Genomic DNA, 20163 nt, shown 5'->3' with positions numbered 1-20163 from the left:
TTTTAGGATTGTTCCACGCTGAGCGAGGACAGGATGTGTCTAGTTATGGAGGAAGGGATCACTGTGATATTCATCATAGTTATATGTATGAACAATGACCTTACATTCTAGGTCACATTGAATTGGACATGGCCTGTGTAGTCCTGGTCGATACCCAGCCTCTGGTTACAGAGAGACAGTGTTGACGATGTGTCCAGTCATGTGTTTGATGCAGAAGATACAGGATCTCAGCACGTTTTAGGGTGCAGTTTAGTTTTAGTTCTATACGTTATGGGGTTTTCTCCAGCTTCCACTGCCACTACTCAGTTTGTATTGATTTTCACTAGTTATCATTCCCTATAAAATCGGTCCAACTCCCATTATGTATTTGTGTTTGTGCGAGAGAGAGGGAGAGTGAGAGTCCTTCCCTCTCCTATCGGTCTTTCTCTCACACACTCTCTCATCCCTTTCTCTCCAATTCCATTTTCCTCCTCTGTGTCCATTTTCTCATTACGATAAGTTGTGTTCTCTTCCAAACAGCTTTGCTTTGGCGCTTGCTGGTTGCACAATGGTTGGCTGGGTGCTTCCACTCCCCCTGCTCAGTTTGTATTGATTTTCACTGGTAATCACTCTCTATACAATTGGTCTAACTCTCATGATGCATTTGTGTGTTTGTGTTTGTGTTGGCGTGTGCGTGTGCGAGCAAGAGGGAAAGTCCTACCCTCTGGTGTATGTGTCTGCTGCCTCCTGTCTGTTGTGTTCTCTTCCAAATAGCTTTGCTTTGGTGCTTGCTGGTTGGGCAATTTATCCCTCGTCTTTTGGGCTCTCGTACCCCTTTTCCTATTGAATCAAGTTAACTCGCTACACACCTCCTGACTTCTTCACAATTTAGCTTTTTAGGATTTGCCCTGGCCGGCCAGATAAGTGGATAAATCTATAAGCAGTTTTGCTGTGGTGTGTGTATATGTCTATACCAACTTCAACAATAGGTTTCACACCATATTACCAACCTGAAGACCATTACGGGTTGTGGTATTTAGGGAGTTCAGTATGACTAAGCAATGTTGAGTCGTATGAATACAGAACTCGTATGAATACAGAATTCCAAGGGTGGGTCAGTTATCAGGAAGCGTCTCTGATATTCTCTTCTAACTCCGGGATTTTACCCGAGAGGGGAAAGTCCCAGACAGAGAATATTGGAAAACCAACACCCTGGACAAGATGTCAACACTAAATGAAATATGGTGTTGTCTTTGGATGATTTTCAAGAGACAATTGTATGTAGAAAATAGGCTAACTATGTTGTGATGAATGTATCTTTAGAAGTGTTTCCTACTTCCATGCCAAATAACATCCATCCAAAGATGTATTTAGTTGTATTTAGAAGATTTTGTAGAGCTGTTAGATATTATGATTAACTTACTCTCTATTCCTTCACTCCCCTCCCTTTTCCTCTACTCTAATGTTTTTTCTCTCCAACATCAAACATCTTCTCCGAACCAACAATTTCATGCTATTCATTTTTCCCATGGTCCTTTTCTGCTTTCCCTATGGCACCACTAACTCTGATCTCTACAGACTGGCGGTACGAGGGTAAGAGGGCAACCCTTTACTTTTCCTCAATTCTCTCTATCTTGTTTTGTCTCTGTGTGCTCAGAGTCATTTCCATCTGTGCAGCTCCCTGTATTGAACACTGTGCTCATGTTGTCACCCCACGTGGTTGTCATGTATTGTCGTCATGTATTGTTGTGAGTTGGTCATCACTGTGCTTTTGTATCAGTGTCCGTCAACCCATCAACGTGCTTCAACATTAATAGAAAGGATGAAACTATTCATAACCAGTTATGACAGCTGCTATCAGCTTATGACATTGAGGCTCTTTGTGGTATTGGTGCGTTTGTTTTATTGCCTTCTCTCTCCACCGTACAGAATGTAAACTGTCCCGGTCTGGCCCTCCTGCTACCATAGTGACCATTGATGAAGAGAGCCCCAATGGTACGTACTGCCTTTGTTTTCTCTTCAATATATGCCATTCATAACATACCCCAAACTTCTGAACAGTAGTGTGACTTAGAAATGTCTTAGGTTTTGAAAGAAAAGCACATTTTTTGTCCATTTAAAATAACATCAAATTGATCAGAAGTACAGTGTAGACATTGTTAATGGTTTAAATGACTATTTTAGCTGGAAACGGATCATTTTTTTATGACATATCTACATTGGCGTACAGAGGCCCATTATCAGCAACCATCACTCCTGTGATGCAATGGCACGTTGTGTTCGCTAATCCAAGTTTATCATTTTAACAGGCTAATTAAAAAAACATTATGCAATTATGTTAGCACAGCTGAAAACTGTCGTCCTGATTAAAGAAGCAATGCAACTGTCCTTTTTTAGACTAGTTGAGTATCTGGATCATCAGAATTTGTGGGTTCGATTACAGGCTCAAAATGGCCAGAAACAAATAACTTTCTTCTGAAACCTGTCAGTCTATTCTTGTTCTGAGAAATGAAGGCTGCGTTGCGACACCGTGTATAGCTTTGTGAAATGTTAGGCTTGACATAAGAAAATAAAGACCAGGCCTACCAATACAAATGTGTCCATTAGCTAAAGAAAAGCTATACAAGAAAGCCAATCATCGATTCGATAGGCATGCAGCCTATCGAATCGATGAAGTAGCCCAAAAACCTGCAACCCGCGACCAATACATTTTCACCCTCTGCATTGTTTTCGAAGTAGCCCAATGCAGGAAAACCGCGGACATGGCAACCCTGACTCCTTTCGCATTCCATCTTTCCCCGTTCCTCTGGAGAGTATATCTAATTACCCAGAAACATGACAGTGAAGTAAGACACTCTCAATTGTTTTATTTCATTCACACATTAAGAAAATCTAGATGTGTTATTTTGTCTCTGGTGCACACCTGTTTGCCTCTTTTCTTTTGGTTGCATAACACATTTTTAAGGGTCTCACATTGATATGAAGCTGTAATGACTGTGTCCTGTAATTATAGAATGGTTACTATGCTAAAAGAAGGGCTCTGACTATTCTTGTTTCAGTGCTGCGATGTTAGTTGTAATTCTGTGATGTGCCTTCACTTTTTCTGGCTGAGAGGCTGGTTTGGTATTCTGTAGCCGTCTCTCTGTGATTCAACTGCCTGGCAGCAGAGTAAAGAGAGAAAGACGGAGTGAGTGACTATGTGTGTGTGTGTGTGTGTGTGTGTGTGTGTGTGTGTGTGTGTGTGTGTGTGTGTGTGTGTGTGTGTGTGTGTGTGTGTGTGTGTGTGTGTGTGTGTGTGTGTGTGTGTGTGTGTGTGTGTGTGTGTGTGTGTGTGTGTGTAAGCAATGTGCATATATCTGTGTGTGCCCTGTTAAAATAATTGCAAGGCCAGCAATATGTAATTAGAGAGTGTGGCTGAAAGGACGGGATTTGTCCCAACACCTGCTTCTTCTCTGGATTAGAGAGAGAGGACCAGGGGAGGGAGAGGGAAAGAGAGAGATTGAGAGGGGTATGGGGGAGATGATAATGGTGCAAAGAGAGGGTAGAATGTGTGGACAGTGTGCATACTGTAAACTCTTGGAAAAAATGGTTCCAAAAGGGTTCTTCGGCTGGAACCAAATGGGTTCTACCTGAAACAAACAATGATTCTTCAAAGGGTTCTCTTACGGGGACATCTGAAGAACCCTTTTTGGTTCTAGATGGCACCTCTTTTCTAATAGCGTAGGTGCTTGCATTCTTGCCTCCGTGCATGTGATGTGCTAGTAAATGAAAATGTGCATATAATTTACCCAGGCTTTCCATTTTACTGTCGTTTTTTATATAATGTATCACAATGGCCTCGTGTTTGAATCTACATGCTAATTCAGTGGAACATCAAATCTTTAGTGGAAGGGTAGAACACCAGTTGATATTTCTCTCTCTGTCCACCCATTTAGTCTAGTGGGGTTGCTAGTGTAGTGTTTTGATATTGTGAAGCATATTCCTCCATTTGATGGGTAAATAAAGGCCACAATTACAGCATTATGCTGAGATAAATGGTCAGATTAATTAGCCGTGTTCTTGTGCTAAATTACTTACCCTCATTAGAGGCTATAGAGATGAGTTTGTTTGAAGTATAGCAAGAATTCTGCATCTTCATTTACATGCACTTAAATTCTTTGTTTGGATTTGTGCTTTTTCATGTGAAAACCTCTCTCTTCTGAAAACCAAATGAGAACATCAACTCCCAAAACGGATCACTAAATCAAATGAAATATACTCATTCTATTCATATTTCCAATATTATATAAAACCCTAATAGAGAACTCATCTGAACAGCATACAGTACATTACCAACTGCCATGCAATTTTATAATAAGTAGAAAGAAATGCCTCTGACTTCCTTTACTTTTCTCAAGTCTATTCTGACATGACTTTACAGCCCCCACTACATTATTCAATTGCCTCTCCTAGAGTGTGAGAGCATTTCCATGTTAGATTGAGGTTTCAGAATTATCAGTATATTTGTCATTTTGGATTCACATCTCTCTTATGAAATCCTGGGGTAAATTTTCACAAAAACAGCATCCACTCCTTTAAGTTGCTTAAAAAAGGTGGTCTCTATCTACAGTACAATTGACTTTACTCTAATAGTTTTGTAGCCACATAAGTAATACAGATTAAAAGGTTCAAATGTAATTGTTTTTTATTTCTCTGTTTTGTTGGCTTTGTGTTAATTTCATAATACTTTACATTTCTAATTATAATGGGATATTGGTGTATTTTACTGATTTAATATGAAACGCGTTGGGAAGTGATCCTGATTGGAGCTCATTCATTTTTCTAAATTGTCAACTAAATCAGCACGTAGCTAGTTCCCTTTACTGATTTACCGTAGCCTTGCTTTCAATCGTCCTCATTAGGAAATGCAACTGAAAAGAAGATTTTAAAACGTGCTTTTATATGAGTGTCTTGTGTGTGTGCTTGCACGTGGAAAGCTTTTGTACACTCACTCTGCCAAAACAGTACACAGTTAGTCACTCATCCTTCTCGATAACTCGACACAGTCGTAAACAGATATTCTGTCTGGAAGTAGCATAGGCCAGCTCGCAAGCTAGCCAACTTATTTAGCCAATTAGCTACAGACGGCCAGGGTGCGACCATGGCAAAATTGGTTTGACTTTGGATAGCCTATCTGGTAGGGGCCATCAATATATTACACAATATAAATAGGGCAATGTTGCCTGAATTGATTACATGTAGATTGTGTGTCACTGATGTAAACACAATACAACCCAAAATGTAAAAGTGGAATTATGTTGTTAGATTTTTTTTTATTACAAAAAAAAATCTTAAATCTTAAATGCCTTGAGTCAAAAGGTATTCAACACCTTTATTATGGCAAGACTAAATAACTTCAGGAGTGACAATGTGGTTAATAAGTCAGATAATAAGTTGCATGGACTAACTCTGTGTATAATAATGGTGTTTAACATGATTTTTGAATGACTACCTCATCTCTGTACCCTACATACAATTATATGTAAGGTCCCTCGTAGAGCAGTGCATTTCAAACAGATTCAACGACAACGACCAGGGAGGTTTTCCAATGTGTCGCATAAATAAAACTTTTTTTTTTTAAACATTGAACATCCCTTTGATGGAGTTATTAGTTACACGTTGGATGTTGTATCAATACACCAATTCACTACAAAGATACAAGAGTCCTTCCTAACTCAGTTGACGGAGAGGAAGAAAATCGCTCAAAGATTTCACCGTGAGGCCAATGGTGATTTTAAAACAGTTTTTGACTTAAACTGAGGTAACTGAGGATGGATCACCAACATTCCAGTTACTCCACAATACTAACCTAAATGACGGAGTTAATAGAAGGAAGCCTGTAGAGAATATATATTTTTTAAACATGCATCCTCTATGCAATAAAGCACTAAAGTAATACTGCAAAAAATGTGGCAATGAAATGAACTTTGTGGCCTGAATGCAAAGCATTATGTTTGGGGCAAAAAAACGAACAAAAAAATCACTGAGCACCACTCTTCATATTTTCAAGGATAATTGTCATCGGCAAGGACAAAGGGGTTTTTCAGGGTAAAAAGAAAAGTAATAATGCTAAGCTGAGGCAAAGACCTAGAGGAAAACCTTGTTCAGTCTGCTTTCCAACAGAAAATGAAAAAAATCCATCTTTCAGTATGACAATAACCTGAAATGCAAGGTCAATTACACACTAGACTTACTTCCCAACACAGCATTGAATGTTTCTGAGTAACCTAGTTAAAGTTGACTTTAATCGTCTTGAAAAAAATGGCATGACTAAAAATCAAAATAAACTTGATAGAGCTTGAATAATTTAAAAAGCCGAAAACTGTTAAATATTGTACTGTAATCACTGCCAAAGATGCCAAAGATGATTCTAACATGCCGGGGCGCGCAGCACTTTGGTTTTAGAAGTGGAGGGATAATAACCTGGTGGCAATCTGGGGGTCCTCCCCGATAATTTTCTGGGGCATCTAAATCTAATTTCCTGCATTTTACACCATCCGATATGCCAGCTCTATTTTAGAACAAAAAGTATGCACACAGTCATCAAGCTTCAATTATAATTCTATAATAAATATTGTGTTGCACCTTTAACCAATAGCCTAACAAATGAAGTCTTGAAAAAATACAAATACTTTTGATTATCTTTATTAAGATATACTCTATATCACATTTCAGCCAGACTGACTAGCCAGGTCGAGCCACCTGCACACCCAACACCACCAGTCTAGTTTCCTTCCCACCCCACCTCACCTTATATTGTTTTTAATTCACAAGGGAAGGGTTTAAAATATATATATATATATAGTTGAAGTCGGAAGTTTACATACACTGGTTGGAGTCATTAAAATTCATTATTCAACCACTCCACAAATTTCTTGTTAAAACAAGCTATAGTTTTGGCAAGTCGATTAGGACATCTACTTTGTGCATGACACAAGTCATTTTTCCAACAATTGTTTACAGACAGATTATTTCATTTATACACCACTGTATCACAATTCCAGTAGGTCAGAAGTTTACATACACTAAGTTGACTGCCTTTAAACAGCTTGGAAAATTCCAGAAAATGATGTCATGGCTTTAGAAGCTTCTGATAGGCTAATTGACATCATTTGAGTCAATTGGATGTGTACCTGTGGATGTATTTCAAGGACTACCTTCAATCTCAGTGCCTCTTTACTTGACATCATGGGAAAATCAAAAGAAATCAGCCAAGACCTCAGAAAAACACATAGGGCACATAGGAACAAAGATCGTACGTTTTTAAGAAATATCCTCTGGTCTGATGAAACCTAAAATAGAACTGTTTGGCTATAATGACCATCGTTATGTTTGGAGTTAAAAGGGGGAGGCTGGCAAGCTGAAGAGAGAACACCATCCCAACTGTGAAGCACGGGGGTAGCAGCCTAATGTTGTGGGGTTGCTTTGCTGCAGGAGGGACTGGTTTACTTCACAAAATATATGGTTTGAGGAAGGAAAATTCCGTGGATATATTGAATCAACATCACAATAGCTTGGTCGCAAATGGGTCTTCCAAATGGACAATGACCCCAAGCATACTTCCAAAGTTGTGGCAAAATGGCTTAAGGACAACAAAGTCAAGGTATTGGAGTGGCCATAACAAAGTCCTGAGCTCAACCCTAAAGACAATTTGCGAACAGAACTGAAAAAGCGTGTGCGAACAAGGAGGCCAACAAACCTGACTCTGTCAGGAGGAATGGGCTAAAATTCACCCAATTTATTATGAGAAGCTTGTGGAAGGCTACTCAAAACGTTAAACAATTTAAAGGAAATGCTACCAAATACTAATTGAGTGTATGTAAACTTCTGACCCAGTGGGAATCTGATAAAAGAAATAAAAGCTGAAATAAATCACTCTTTACTATTATTCTGACATTTCACATTCTTAAAATAAAGTGGTGATCCTAACTGACCTAAGACAGGGAATTTTTACTAGGATTAAATGTCAGGAATTGTGAAATGTAATGTTTAAATGTATTTGGCTAAGGTGTATGTAAACTTCGACTTCAACTGTATATATACAAGTGTAGATATATATATATATCACATACACCTCAAATATACATTAGTACACAGAAACAGCAAATCTTCCATATAGTGAATCTCATAGGACTAATAGTACTGTAGAGCTTGTTTTACTTACACACAATATAGCTGGCACCCCAACCCAAAACACCCCACTTTAGGATCTTAGTGAAACATTCATTATTGGAAAATGAACAAGACTTTACTAGAAAATGAAGTATTTAAGAAGGAAGTAGCAGGAATTATTGATAAATATTGGAATTGTGCCCGTGTTATGAATACGTTTGGAAGTTACTGGGTGCTAATTAAATTTGATATAAGGCCTTTGGTTATTTCAATGGAGAAAGAAATTGCTCGTGCCAAGAGAGAAACAATATGACATCATAAAGGGAATAATGGATTATACTAAAAAAACTGAACTAACTAATCAGGAATTACTGGAGCTATCATCATTGCAAATGCAGTATCTACGAGGAAAAGGCCTGGGGAGTGTTTGTAAGATCAAGATGAAAATGGATGGAAGAGGGAGAGAAAAATACAAAATATTTCCTTCATTTAGAAAAATGGGCAGGCGAAAAGACTTCCATTTGTAAGTAATGATTAATAATATTCCCAATGAAAATCCAAAAGAAATCTCTTCAGTATGTTGCCCAGTTTTATCTGAATCTGTATACATCAGCCCAGTTAACTTCCAATATGGATATTTTCTTAGACAATGTAGCATACATTGCTAAGATAGATAATGACTTCAGGGATTTTTGTGATGATGAGTTATCTGAAATTGAGAAGACTATATTAATATTAAAATCTTTAAGGACAATAGGTTCCCTGGAAATGATGGTTTAATAAGCAAGTTTTATAAAGCATTCAATGATGAAATTGATTCCTTTCATTGTTCCAAGAATCAATAGAAAAAGGGCAGTTACCGGCTTCCTTAAAGCAAGGTGTAATTACTTTGATTCCCAAACCTAATAAGGATAGTCTTTATATGGACAACTGGAGAACCATTAGCCTGTTGAATAATGATGGGAAACTATTTGCCCTTGTATTTTCTAAGAGGTTGTAACAAGGCTTGCATCATATAATTGATAAAGAACGACCTGGTTTTATGCAGGGTCACATTGCTAATAACATAAAGTTGATCTTAGATATGATTGACTATAATGACTTCATCCTTGATGATAGTTTTCTTATGTTTGTTGATTTGTATAATGCTTTTGACACTGTAGAACATGTTTATGTTCAAAGCAATACCTTTTTGGGGGTTTGGTGACTTGCCCAATTAGTCCATTTTTATTTTTATTGGTTACTCAAATTATGCCTCTTCATATCAAAAAAGGGAATTTAAGGTGTTTCAGCACTTGGCAATGAATTTAAACTATGTCAACTGGCTGATACCACCATATTTTTGAGACGATAATGAGGTTTCTAAAACAGTTTCTTGTATTGAAGACTTTTCCTTAGTTTTGGGATTGAAAATTAATATCAATAAATCAGTCTTATTTCCACTCAAGGATTGTGTTTTACAGGAAGTACATGGTATCCCAATTAAAGATAAGGTTACTCTTCTTGGAATTGTTATATGCAAGGATGAAAAACAAAGGAGTGAATTAAACTTTAACCCCATTATTGAGAAAACAAAGAAGACATGTAGTTATTCATTATACGGTCCAATTTTATTGTCAAAAGTTGAAGGGTTATCCAGATCGGTTTATGTCTCGTTATCACTTGGATTATCCCCTAAAATTGTAAAGGACTTAGATACAAGCCTCACTATCTATGGAAAGATATTCTCACTAATACCCAAGAACATGGAGGTCTTGAGGTTTCAGATTTCAATATTCTAAATAATACTATATTACTAATATTATATTTACAGTTTCTCAATTGCTAAAACACAATTTCTGAAACCTTGCTTCATTTCCTGAAAACATTAAACACAAAACCTCATCTTCCAGCACTATTTACATAACCTCTGACTCCTCTCGCAAAAGGAAACATTTGCCTGAAAACAGTTGTACCTGTGTTCAAAATCAAACACTGCTCTCAAATCATAAACAAAATTATATACACTCTCAAGCAGCCAGTAAACAATACACCGAAAAATAGAAAACACATTGTTCAAAACATACAATTCTCAGGGAGAAGTACATTTTTAATCTATCATAGTAGCTCAAAATTGATCAGAAATTACTACTCTGCTTTGCTCTTTGCAATTTTGTTTTTTGTTCTTCCTCATCCTTCCTCCTCCTTGTACCCCTATGTTTACAGTACTGTACCCTGCATCTCACAAACTTGTCCTTTGTCTCTGTGATACTGTAATTTGTATTCTTTGTTGATGTGAACCTGCAACCAGTCAAAATCTATTGAGTAGTCAGTGCTGTTAATAAATGGAAAGCACAATGTTCAGGGCCATACAATGTGTCCATTGTACAGTATACAGCCTACAATGCATTGTACTACAGTAAAGGGGACAACAATCGAAGGAGTAAACATGTGATCAATGTGCCTCTTCTTGTCTTTGGGCTGGGTCAGGCCAGAGTATTTCGTCGACATCACAAGAAATATTGTCCCTCCTGAGGCAACGGGGGAAGAAGCCTCTTGTATGCCGTATCCAGCCCTGACATGATTCATCACCTATATCACCACAGGCTAAATCCATGGCTTGCAGCAGATTTACTCTGGTGTAGGGTTGTCTATCGTACACTTTCCATCTCCAAGAGGAGAAAAACTCCTCAATCAGATTCAGGAAAGGTGAGTATGGAGGGAGGTACAAGTTCATAAACTGCCCATTGATGTTAAACCATTCCCTTACCTGAGCAGCTCGGTGGAAACTGACATTGTCCCATACTATCACATAGGTGGGAATGGGATTCTCATTTAGCTCTTGACCCTGCTGCTCTTGAACGTGCTGCTCAAATAAAATATATCTTAGATTGGCAATAATCTCAGAAGGTGCTGGGTGTTATATGGCCCAAGTGTAACATGGGGATGTAGAACACCATGGTTGCTGATAGCAGCACAGATTGTGACATTTCCACCTCGTTGACCAGGGACTTCAACAATGGCCCGATGTCCAATCATGTTTCGGCCTCTCCTTCTCCTCTTTGTTAGATTGAAGCCTGCTTCATCGACAAAGATGAACTCATGGGATATGTCCAAGGATTCCAAGTCAAATATTGTCTGTGTAGAATTACAATATACTGTATGTAGGATTTTGTACAGTGCCGTGCGAAAGTATTCGGCCCCCTTGAACTTTGCGACCTTTTGCCACATTTCAGGCTTCAAATATAAAGATATAAAACTGTATTTTTTTGTGAAGAATCAACAACAAGTGGGACACAATCATGAAGTGGAACGACATTTATTGGATATTTCAAACTTTTTTAACAAATCAAAAACGGAAAAATTGGGCGTGCATAATTATTCAGCCCCTTTACTTTCAGTGCAGCAAACTCTCTCCAGACGTTCAGTGAGGATCTCTGAATGATCCAATGTTGACCTAAATGACTACTGATGATAAATACAATCCACCTGTGTGTAATCAAGTCTCCGTATGAATGCACCTGCACTGTGATAGTCTCAGAGGTCTGTTAAAAGTGCAGAGAGCATCATGAAGAACAACGAACACACCAGGCAAGTCCGAGATACTGTTGTGAAGAAGTTTAAAGCCGGATTTGGATACAAACATATTTCCCAAGCTTAAACATCCCATGGAGCACTGTGCAAGCGATAATATTGAAATGCAAGGAGTATCAGACCACTGCAAATCTACCAAGACCTGGCCGTCCCTCTAAACTTTCAGCTCATACAAGGAGAAGACTGATCAGAGATGCAGCCAAGAGGCCCATGATCACTCTGGATGAACTGCAGAGATCTACAGCTGAGGTGGGAGACTCTGTCCATAGAACAACAATCAGTCGTATATTGCACAAATCTGGCCTTTATGGAAGAGTGGCAAGAAGAAAGCCATTTCTTAAAGATATCCATAAAAAGTGTTGTTTAAAGTTTGCCACAAGCCACCTGGGAGACACACCAAACATGTGGAAGAAGGTGCTCTGGTCAGATGAAACCAAAATTGAACTTTTTGGCAAACAATGCAAAACGTTATGTTTGGCGTAAAAGCAACACCCTGAACCCACCATCCCCACTGTCAAACATGGTGGTGGCAGCATCATGGTTTGGTCCTGCTTTTCTTCAGCAGGGACAGGGAAGATGGTTAAAATTGATGGGAAGATGGATGGAGCCAAATACAGGACCATTCTGGAAGAAAACCTGATGGAGTCTGCAAAAGACCTGAGACTGGGACGGAGATTTGTCTTCCAACAAGACAATGATCCAAAACATAAAGCAAAATCTACAATAGAATGGTTCAAAAATAAACATATCCAGGTGTTAGAATGGCCAAGTCAAAGTCCAGACCTGAATCCAATCGAGAATCTGTGGAAAGAACTGAAAACTGCTGTTCACAAATGCTCTCCATCCAACCTCACTGAGCTCGAGCTGTTTTGCAAGGAGGAATGGGAAAACATTTCAGTCTCTCGATGTGCAAAACTGATAGAGATATACCCCAAGCGACTTACAGCTGTAATCGCAGCAAAAGGTGGCGCTACAAAGTATTAACTTAAGGGGGCTGAATAATTTTGACGCCCAATTTTTCAGTTTTTGATTTGTTAAAAAAGTTTGAAATATCCAATAAATGTCGTTCCACTTCATGATTGTGTCCCACTTGTTGTTGATTCTTCACAAAAAAAATACAGTTTTATATCTTTATGTTTGAAGCCTGAAATGTGGCAAAAGGTCGCAAAGTTCAAGGGGGCCGAATACTTTCGCAAGGCACTGTAAGTGTTAGAGGAATTCTAAATTCCTCTGTATTGTTTCCCAATCAGAATTAAATACTCTGTCAATGCATTCTAAAGGGATTGTACCCAATATTTTTATAAGAATGGACAGAGCCCCGGTCTTAAAAGTCAGGTAACAGCGTTTAATTCAAGAGAGTACTGACCCAAAATACAAAGAACATTACATTTTAAAGAGAAGATAAAAATGACGTCATCAGTTCTCACACTCTCTCCGATCCACACAATAGCACAGTGTCTTCAGGTCTGGAGATTGTCTCCTACTCCCCTCATGAAGCAAACATTCCAATCTGTCTAAAATACATCTTCTCCTCCACTAATGGAACATCAAAGAACATTCTTATCTTTCTGAAAAGATATGCCATCCCTCTCCCTTAAACCCGCAAGGTACAGACAATTCATCAGTCTTACCTACATTTTCAGTCCTAGTTTAACCAAAAACCCATACATTTCATACCATAACATAATAGTATTAAAACTTAATGGTTCTAATAATAATGTATATATAATTAATCCTTTCAACTATAATTTCCTCCAACAGTAAGTCGTACAGAGACAGTGCTATACTGTAGAGTACAATTAGGCTTCTGATTCACATACATTGTATGTACTGAAGAGTAATGTCATTCACATAGTATGTGTTAGGACTGTAGACAATCTGGATTACAGGTAATGTTTCTGAATGTACACTTGCACATACTGAGCTCGCAGTGCTTTCACCCTTGGTGAGTTGCACTCAAAAGGTACTCTGTCTACTTGTTTCATTCGCATCCTGTTACGATGGAGGACACGGTCAATTGTGGAAATGCTCACACTGTCGATTCCCTGGAAGTGTGTGTTGTCTTGTATCACTCGTTCCTGGATTTCTCTGAGTCGTATTGCATTATCTTGAATGACCATGCCAACTAACGGCCTCTTGCTCCCGAGTGAATATAGCTGTCCTTCCACCTTCATGTGGTAGCCTTGCAATTCTACAAAAAGCAGTTGTGCAGTTACAAAACATATTCATGCAGTACAATACATACCGTGATTAACTTTACAAATGTCTATAGAAACACCTGCATATAGTGTAGTACAGTAAATGTGCAATTACAAAAATACAGTAGTATACTGTCCTGTTCCCTTCTCTGAATGTCCTGACTATGGTGGACACAGAAAATCAGCTCAAATTGGGTTGCACTCTTAAGTCCTGCTTCCCTCATTGTCAGTCCATGGACAAGAACATGGTCTATAACTGTTGCTCGAATTTTATCAGATATTTCCACTCTTTGTCTTCCTCTTTCTTGCCCTACTCCTCCTCGTCACTCACCTCACATACGCACTTGTCCTCTCACATTTTTTCTTCTATCCACAAATAGTACGGTTAGTGCGATTACGCTGATAGAACGCGAACATCAATTCACTGGTGTATTGAGCTAATGATTATTTTTTTCTGACATTGTGCCAAGTCACAATTGTATCCCTGAATTCTCTATTAGATTGGAATTTCCTGTCAGCAGGGACATGCTGCCGAATTTCATCCATGATTAGATTTTTTTTCCCCATATTCGACACAAATTGGTAGAAAGCTTGTGCGCTTATATTAGTGTCTTTATGCCTTTGCTGTAGTTTACATCTGTCAGGAGAATTCTATACTCCTGTTCATTTACCAATTAAATTATGTTACCCTCAGTCTGTTATATCAAGATTTGTAAGATACTGATCGAAACAAAAACCGACAGAGGCCCAGTCTACCAAAGTTAAATGTTTATTCACGGGAACGTTCTGACGTGTACGGTACAGGACCTTCAATTTATAGCGACACACATACTTCCACACCAACCATCAAATCCGCCCGACAATAGAGCCTAGGGGAGTACGTGAGAATAGTGTCTTCCTACCCGCCCCTAAGATAGGGAGAGACCTGGGACTGGGAAGTTCTCAGTGTCCCAGCCAAGGTCTCCCCGGATCTGGCTCAGACAGATAGTCTGTTCTCAAAACACTAGACACATTGTTCCCAAAACGTTGATTCTGACTAAAACCACATACAGTACTATAATATAATCATCGAATGAGTCTCACACTTACACAAATGTATTATAATAATCTAATGATTCAAATAAATGTCATACAATCACATGGTATCAGACTTACGGTTTCAGGACTGTAACCATTCTAATAATTTATTAAAACACATTTCCTTATCAACCTCTTCTATGTATTTATTTCCACTCCTCTCTCCTCGCAGTTTTAATATGTGCCAATCTTTTTCTGAGACTGATCTCCCAGATCCTGTAAACAGCCATATAATGCTTTATTTAACCTTATCTCTAACAAATGAGCCATAAAGAGACCACTCTGTACCTACATACTGTACGTCTACGTATGGGTTATTTAAGTTGCATCTCAACATATTTCCAGTGTTTTTTTGTCAAATCTCTAGTAATCGATTATACACACATGGTTATTTCTCATTCATGATTTTTTTTCAAATCTTCACAGAAGCAATAAATAACGTAGGGAATCTTAAGTACTCACATTAATGAACCACTCCATATGCTTTTACCAACAACTCTTGATGCATACCCTCCCAGCAGAACACAAAAACGTTATTTTCCCGGACGCTGCCCCATGGGAATTATGTTCCACACGTATCCTCAACAATTCCTTAGACATCCAGAAATGATAGACTTGCCGCTATTGTTCTAAAATAACATTGCACTTTCAATACCACCTCTGATATTCTATGATGGGCAGTGATGGACAGAACCCAAAGATAACTCTACATATGGAAATGTATACCAATTTAAATCAGCTTATTATTCATATTTCTACATCTTATTATCCAAACTTCAGATAACCCTTATTTCCAAAATCACAAAACTCTCATTCACATTTACACAGTACTGTTCCCAAAACATACTTCATCAATTAGTTGTTTTCTACAATATTTTTTAACTTCTATCTTGGGGTTAGGTCCTGAGATTTACAATACTAACCCATGGTACAGGTTCTCATAAACTTAAAACGGCAGTAAATTCACAGGTGCACCTTCATATTTTACTATCTTATACTATTCATTCTAATGCATTCTCTAATATTTCTATAGCAATTTTGAGTCCACACAGATCTCTAACCAACACAGGGTTTTTAAACCACACAGGGTTTTTGCTTTAACTTTTTATGGCTGCAGGGGCAGTATTGAGTAGCTTGGATGACTAATGTGCCCAGAGTAAATGGCCTGCTCCTCAGTCCCAGTTGCTAATATATGCATATAATTAGTACATTTGGATAGAAAACACTCTGAAGTTTCTAAATCTGTTTGAATGATGTCTGTGAAAATGGCAGGCAAAAACCTGAGAAAAAATTCAAACAGGAAGTGAGAGATCTGAGATTTGTAGTTTTTGAACTCATCCCTATCGAATACACAGTGGGATATGGTTCAAGTTGCATTTCCTAGGGCTTCTAGATGTCAACCATCTTTAGAAACTTGAATGAGGCTTCTACTGTCATGTGGGGCGGGATGAGAGCTCTTTGAGTTAGTGGTCTGGCAGAGAGCCAGGTCCTGGTCACACGCATTTCACATGAGAGCGACCTGCGTTCCATGGCTTTTCTACAGACAATGGAATTCTCCGGTTGGAACGTTATTGAAGATTTATGACAAAAACATCCTAAAGATTGATTCTATACTTAGTTTGAAATGTTTCTACGACCTGCAATATAACTTTTTGAACTTTTCGTCCAACTTTCGGCTGGACCTGTACGAGCGTTTGGATATGTGTACTAAATGCCCTAACAAAAGTAGCTACTTGGACATAAATAATGGACATTATCGAACAAATCAAACATTTATTGTGGAACTAGGATTCCTAGGAGTGCATTCTGATGAAGATCATCAAAGATAAGGGAATATTTATGTGCCGTTCTCAGATTATTGCATGATTAGATTTTTAAAAATCTGACAGAGCAGTTTGCATTAAGGAGAGGTATAGCCAAAATTCCATGTGTAACACTTGTATTTTCATCAACATTTATGATGAGTATTTCTGTAAAATTGATGTGGCTATGCAAAATCACTGGATGTTTTTGGAACTACTGAACGTAACATGCCAATGTAAACTCAGATTTATTTATATAAATATGAACTTTATCAAACAAAACATACATGTATTGTGTAACATGAAGTCCTAAGAGTATCATCTGATGAAGATCACCAAAGGTTACTGATTAATTTTATCTCTCTTTGTGCTTTTTGTGACTCCTCTCTTTGTTTGGAAAAATGGCTGTGTTTTTCTGTGGCTTGGTGGCGACCTAAAATAATCGTTTGTGTTGCTTTCGCTGTAAAGCCTATTTGAAATTGGACACTGTGGTGGGATTAACAACAATATTACATTTAAAACGGTATAAGATAAATGTATGTTTGAGGTATTTTAATTATGAGATTTATGTTGTTTTGAATTTTGCGCCCTGAACTTTCACTGGATGTTGTCATATCAATCCCGTTAACGGGATTCCAGCCCTAAGAATTTTTAGTCTTAACTAAGGTCCCATCTGGGTCACCAAATATTGTGGTGGAATATTCTATTCAAATGAGAGAGACTTTGTCATTTTTTCAAACAATCATATTTATTCAATGTCGATTAATTATAATCAATGTCGATTATTATTGCAATAATGAAACCGCCGACCCAACAGTTGATTGTTGGGCCGAGAGCCTACCCTTTACAGACCATGCTGTTCCTTATATACCTGATACCAAGATTGCTCAGTCATAGCTGGTTCAACCCCTCCATATAGATTGGGGGCACCGTAAGCCACTTTGGGTTCATCCTGTGGTCATCTGCCTCTGGTATTGTTTCCAAGATGCCAGGATAATTAGGAATACTGAGGCCTTTGTTCTGTTCCTCCAGGCTCTCTATCTCGGTGACACCCACCACATCTGATCTATGAAATGCCAGCTGTATGTTTTTTATCACCAAGCCCTCACTTAATCAGTTGCCAGCCCATCTCCATAAAGACTCATCTCAGTTAACTCAGAAAAGAGAGAGAGTCCTAAGAACCTTACTCTATTAAATAAAACAACCATTTGGTGCATAAATATAACATTATCTTGTAATCCTGCTACCATAGTAGGCTATAGCCTATGCATGGGTGAAGAAGCATGGGGCAGTTATCTTTCCAAGGAAATGTATTTTTAAATAGGCCTATGATTAGGCTATAGTTTACTAAATTGCCTAGAAATAGCACTAAATATTGATCACTCATATTTCTCCATCTAAAAATATTCCCACTCCTAAACAGTAGGCTATAAAAAAGTGCAAGTCTCTCCACCTCTGCTCTCTTCAAACTACATCTAGCATATTGGCTGATATAGCTCAGTAATGCCATGTGAGAATCTCTGGTAATTTAACCTATTTCATAAGATATGTTTGCGTATTTTATTTTGCCCATAAGGCGTAAAATTGCTGGGATCATGGCTAGCAAGTGAGAGGCGTCACATACGCCTAAAATAACATTGCGGTACTGATGTTGGGTTTGGGTAGCGGGTGGGAGTCTGACAGAAAGCCAGCTGGTGTGGGCAGGAGCAGGATGAAGAAATTGGTCCTGTGCAGACCTCTACTGTGCACCATGACAGTGAAGCCTGTAACATTAGAGCTGTTTAATACTGTGTCAGTGTGAACAGTAGAGAATCAGCTAGGGAAACTGACTGATCAATAGGGTTACATTGCCATACTGACTAATAAAATGCACATTGCACTGAAAAAACGATATTAAGTTGTTTATCCGATGGTTTCATCGTTTGACTCAGGTCTAGTGTGATTGAGGCTCATATTAATATATGTAGACTTAGAAATAAGATTAATGAAATCAATAACTTGCTAAAAATCAGATAACATTTATATATTAGCCATTTCTGAGACTAACCTATATAATTAATGTGATAATACAACAGTAACAATACAATGATGTAACATCTATAGAAGAGACAGGAATGCTTATGGGGGAGGTGTTGCTGTATCTACTGAGATCCATATCCCTGCAATGCTTAGACAATATCTTATATCAAGTGTCATTGAAGTTTTGTGGTTGCAGGTCCACCTGGCACATCTAAAGACTTTTCTTTTGGGGTGTTTCTATCGGCCACCAATTGTTAACAGTCAGTGTCTAAATAATATGTGTGACATACTATAGTGAATGTGATGTAAACAGAGAAGTCTACTTACTTGGTGACCTGAGAATTTACTGTTTTTCATCAAGCTGTCCACTCAAGAAGAAGCTTTTCTCTGTAACCAGTGCTTTTAATCTGGTCCAGGTTATTAATCAACCTACCAGGGTGTTTACAAACACTACAGGAACAAGAATTTTTACTAATACTGTAGAACTTTGTTTTGAAGCTGTATCCATACCCATTGGAGGCAGTGATCACGATTTAGCTGGGCTTAAAATAGTGATTAAGACCCGGGTGGCGCAGTGGTCTAAGGAACTGCTTTGCAGTGCTAGCTGTGCCACCAGAGATTCTGGGTTTGAGTCTAGGCTCTGTCGCAGCCGGCTGCGACCGGGAGTCTCATGGGGCGGCTCACAATTGGCCCAGTGTCTTCCTGGTTAGAGAGAGTTTGGCCGGCAGGGATATTCTTGTCTCATCGCTCACTAGCGACTCCTGTGGTGGGCCTGGCGCAGTGCATGCTGACCAGGTCGCCAGGTGTATGGTGTTTCCTCCGACACATTGGTGCGGCTGGCTTCCGGGTTGGATGGGCATTGTGTCTAGAAGTAGTGCGGCTTGGTTGGGTTGTGTTTCGGAGGACGCATGGCTCTCGACCCTCGCCTCTCCCGATTCCGTACGGGAGTTTCAGCGATGAGACAAGACTGTAACTACTTACCAATTGGATAATTTTGATAATACAAAGGATTTTGATGCTGCACTAGATGAATTCATGAAATTGCTGCTTACAATTATTGATAAACATGCACCTATTAATAAACAGACTGTTAGAACTGTTGAGGCTCCATGGATTGGTGAATAATTGAACAACTGTATGGTTGAAAGAGATGTGGCGAAAGGAGTGGCTAATAAGTCTATCTGCACATCTGACTGGCTGATTTACTGAATATTTTGAAATGATGTGAGTACTCAACAAAAAGAAGAGACTGTATTATGAAGCCAAGCTCAATCATATCAAGAAAGATTGAACCAAAAAAACATTGGCGTACTTTAAGTGGAATTATGGGCAGAAATACTCAACTCCATATTTCGCATCAGATG

The 20163-nt window shown here is 38.6% G+C and overlaps 1 protein-coding gene across 1 annotated transcript in view; it reads left to right on the top strand.

The window, feature by feature from the left end:
• Nucleotides 1-20163, top strand: part of LOC118400216 (protocadherin-15-like) — a 239626-nt gene that overhangs the window by 27318 nt on the left and 192145 nt on the right. The window contains exons 3-4 of the mRNA XM_035796860.2: nt 1558-1572; nt 1909-1974. Of these exons, the coding sequence (XP_035652753.2) occupies nt 1558-1572; nt 1909-1974 (81 nt within the window). The remainder of the gene's footprint in view (nt 1-1557; nt 1573-1908; nt 1975-20163) is intronic.

Source organism: Oncorhynchus keta, chromosome 2 (genome assembly GCF_023373465.1).
Source record: "Oncorhynchus keta strain PuntledgeMale-10-30-2019 chromosome 2, Oket_V2, whole genome shotgun sequence".
Classification (NCBI taxonomy): domain Eukaryota; kingdom Metazoa; phylum Chordata; class Actinopteri; order Salmoniformes; family Salmonidae; genus Oncorhynchus; species Oncorhynchus keta.
This window is presented reverse-complemented; position numbering and strand designations above follow the sequence as displayed.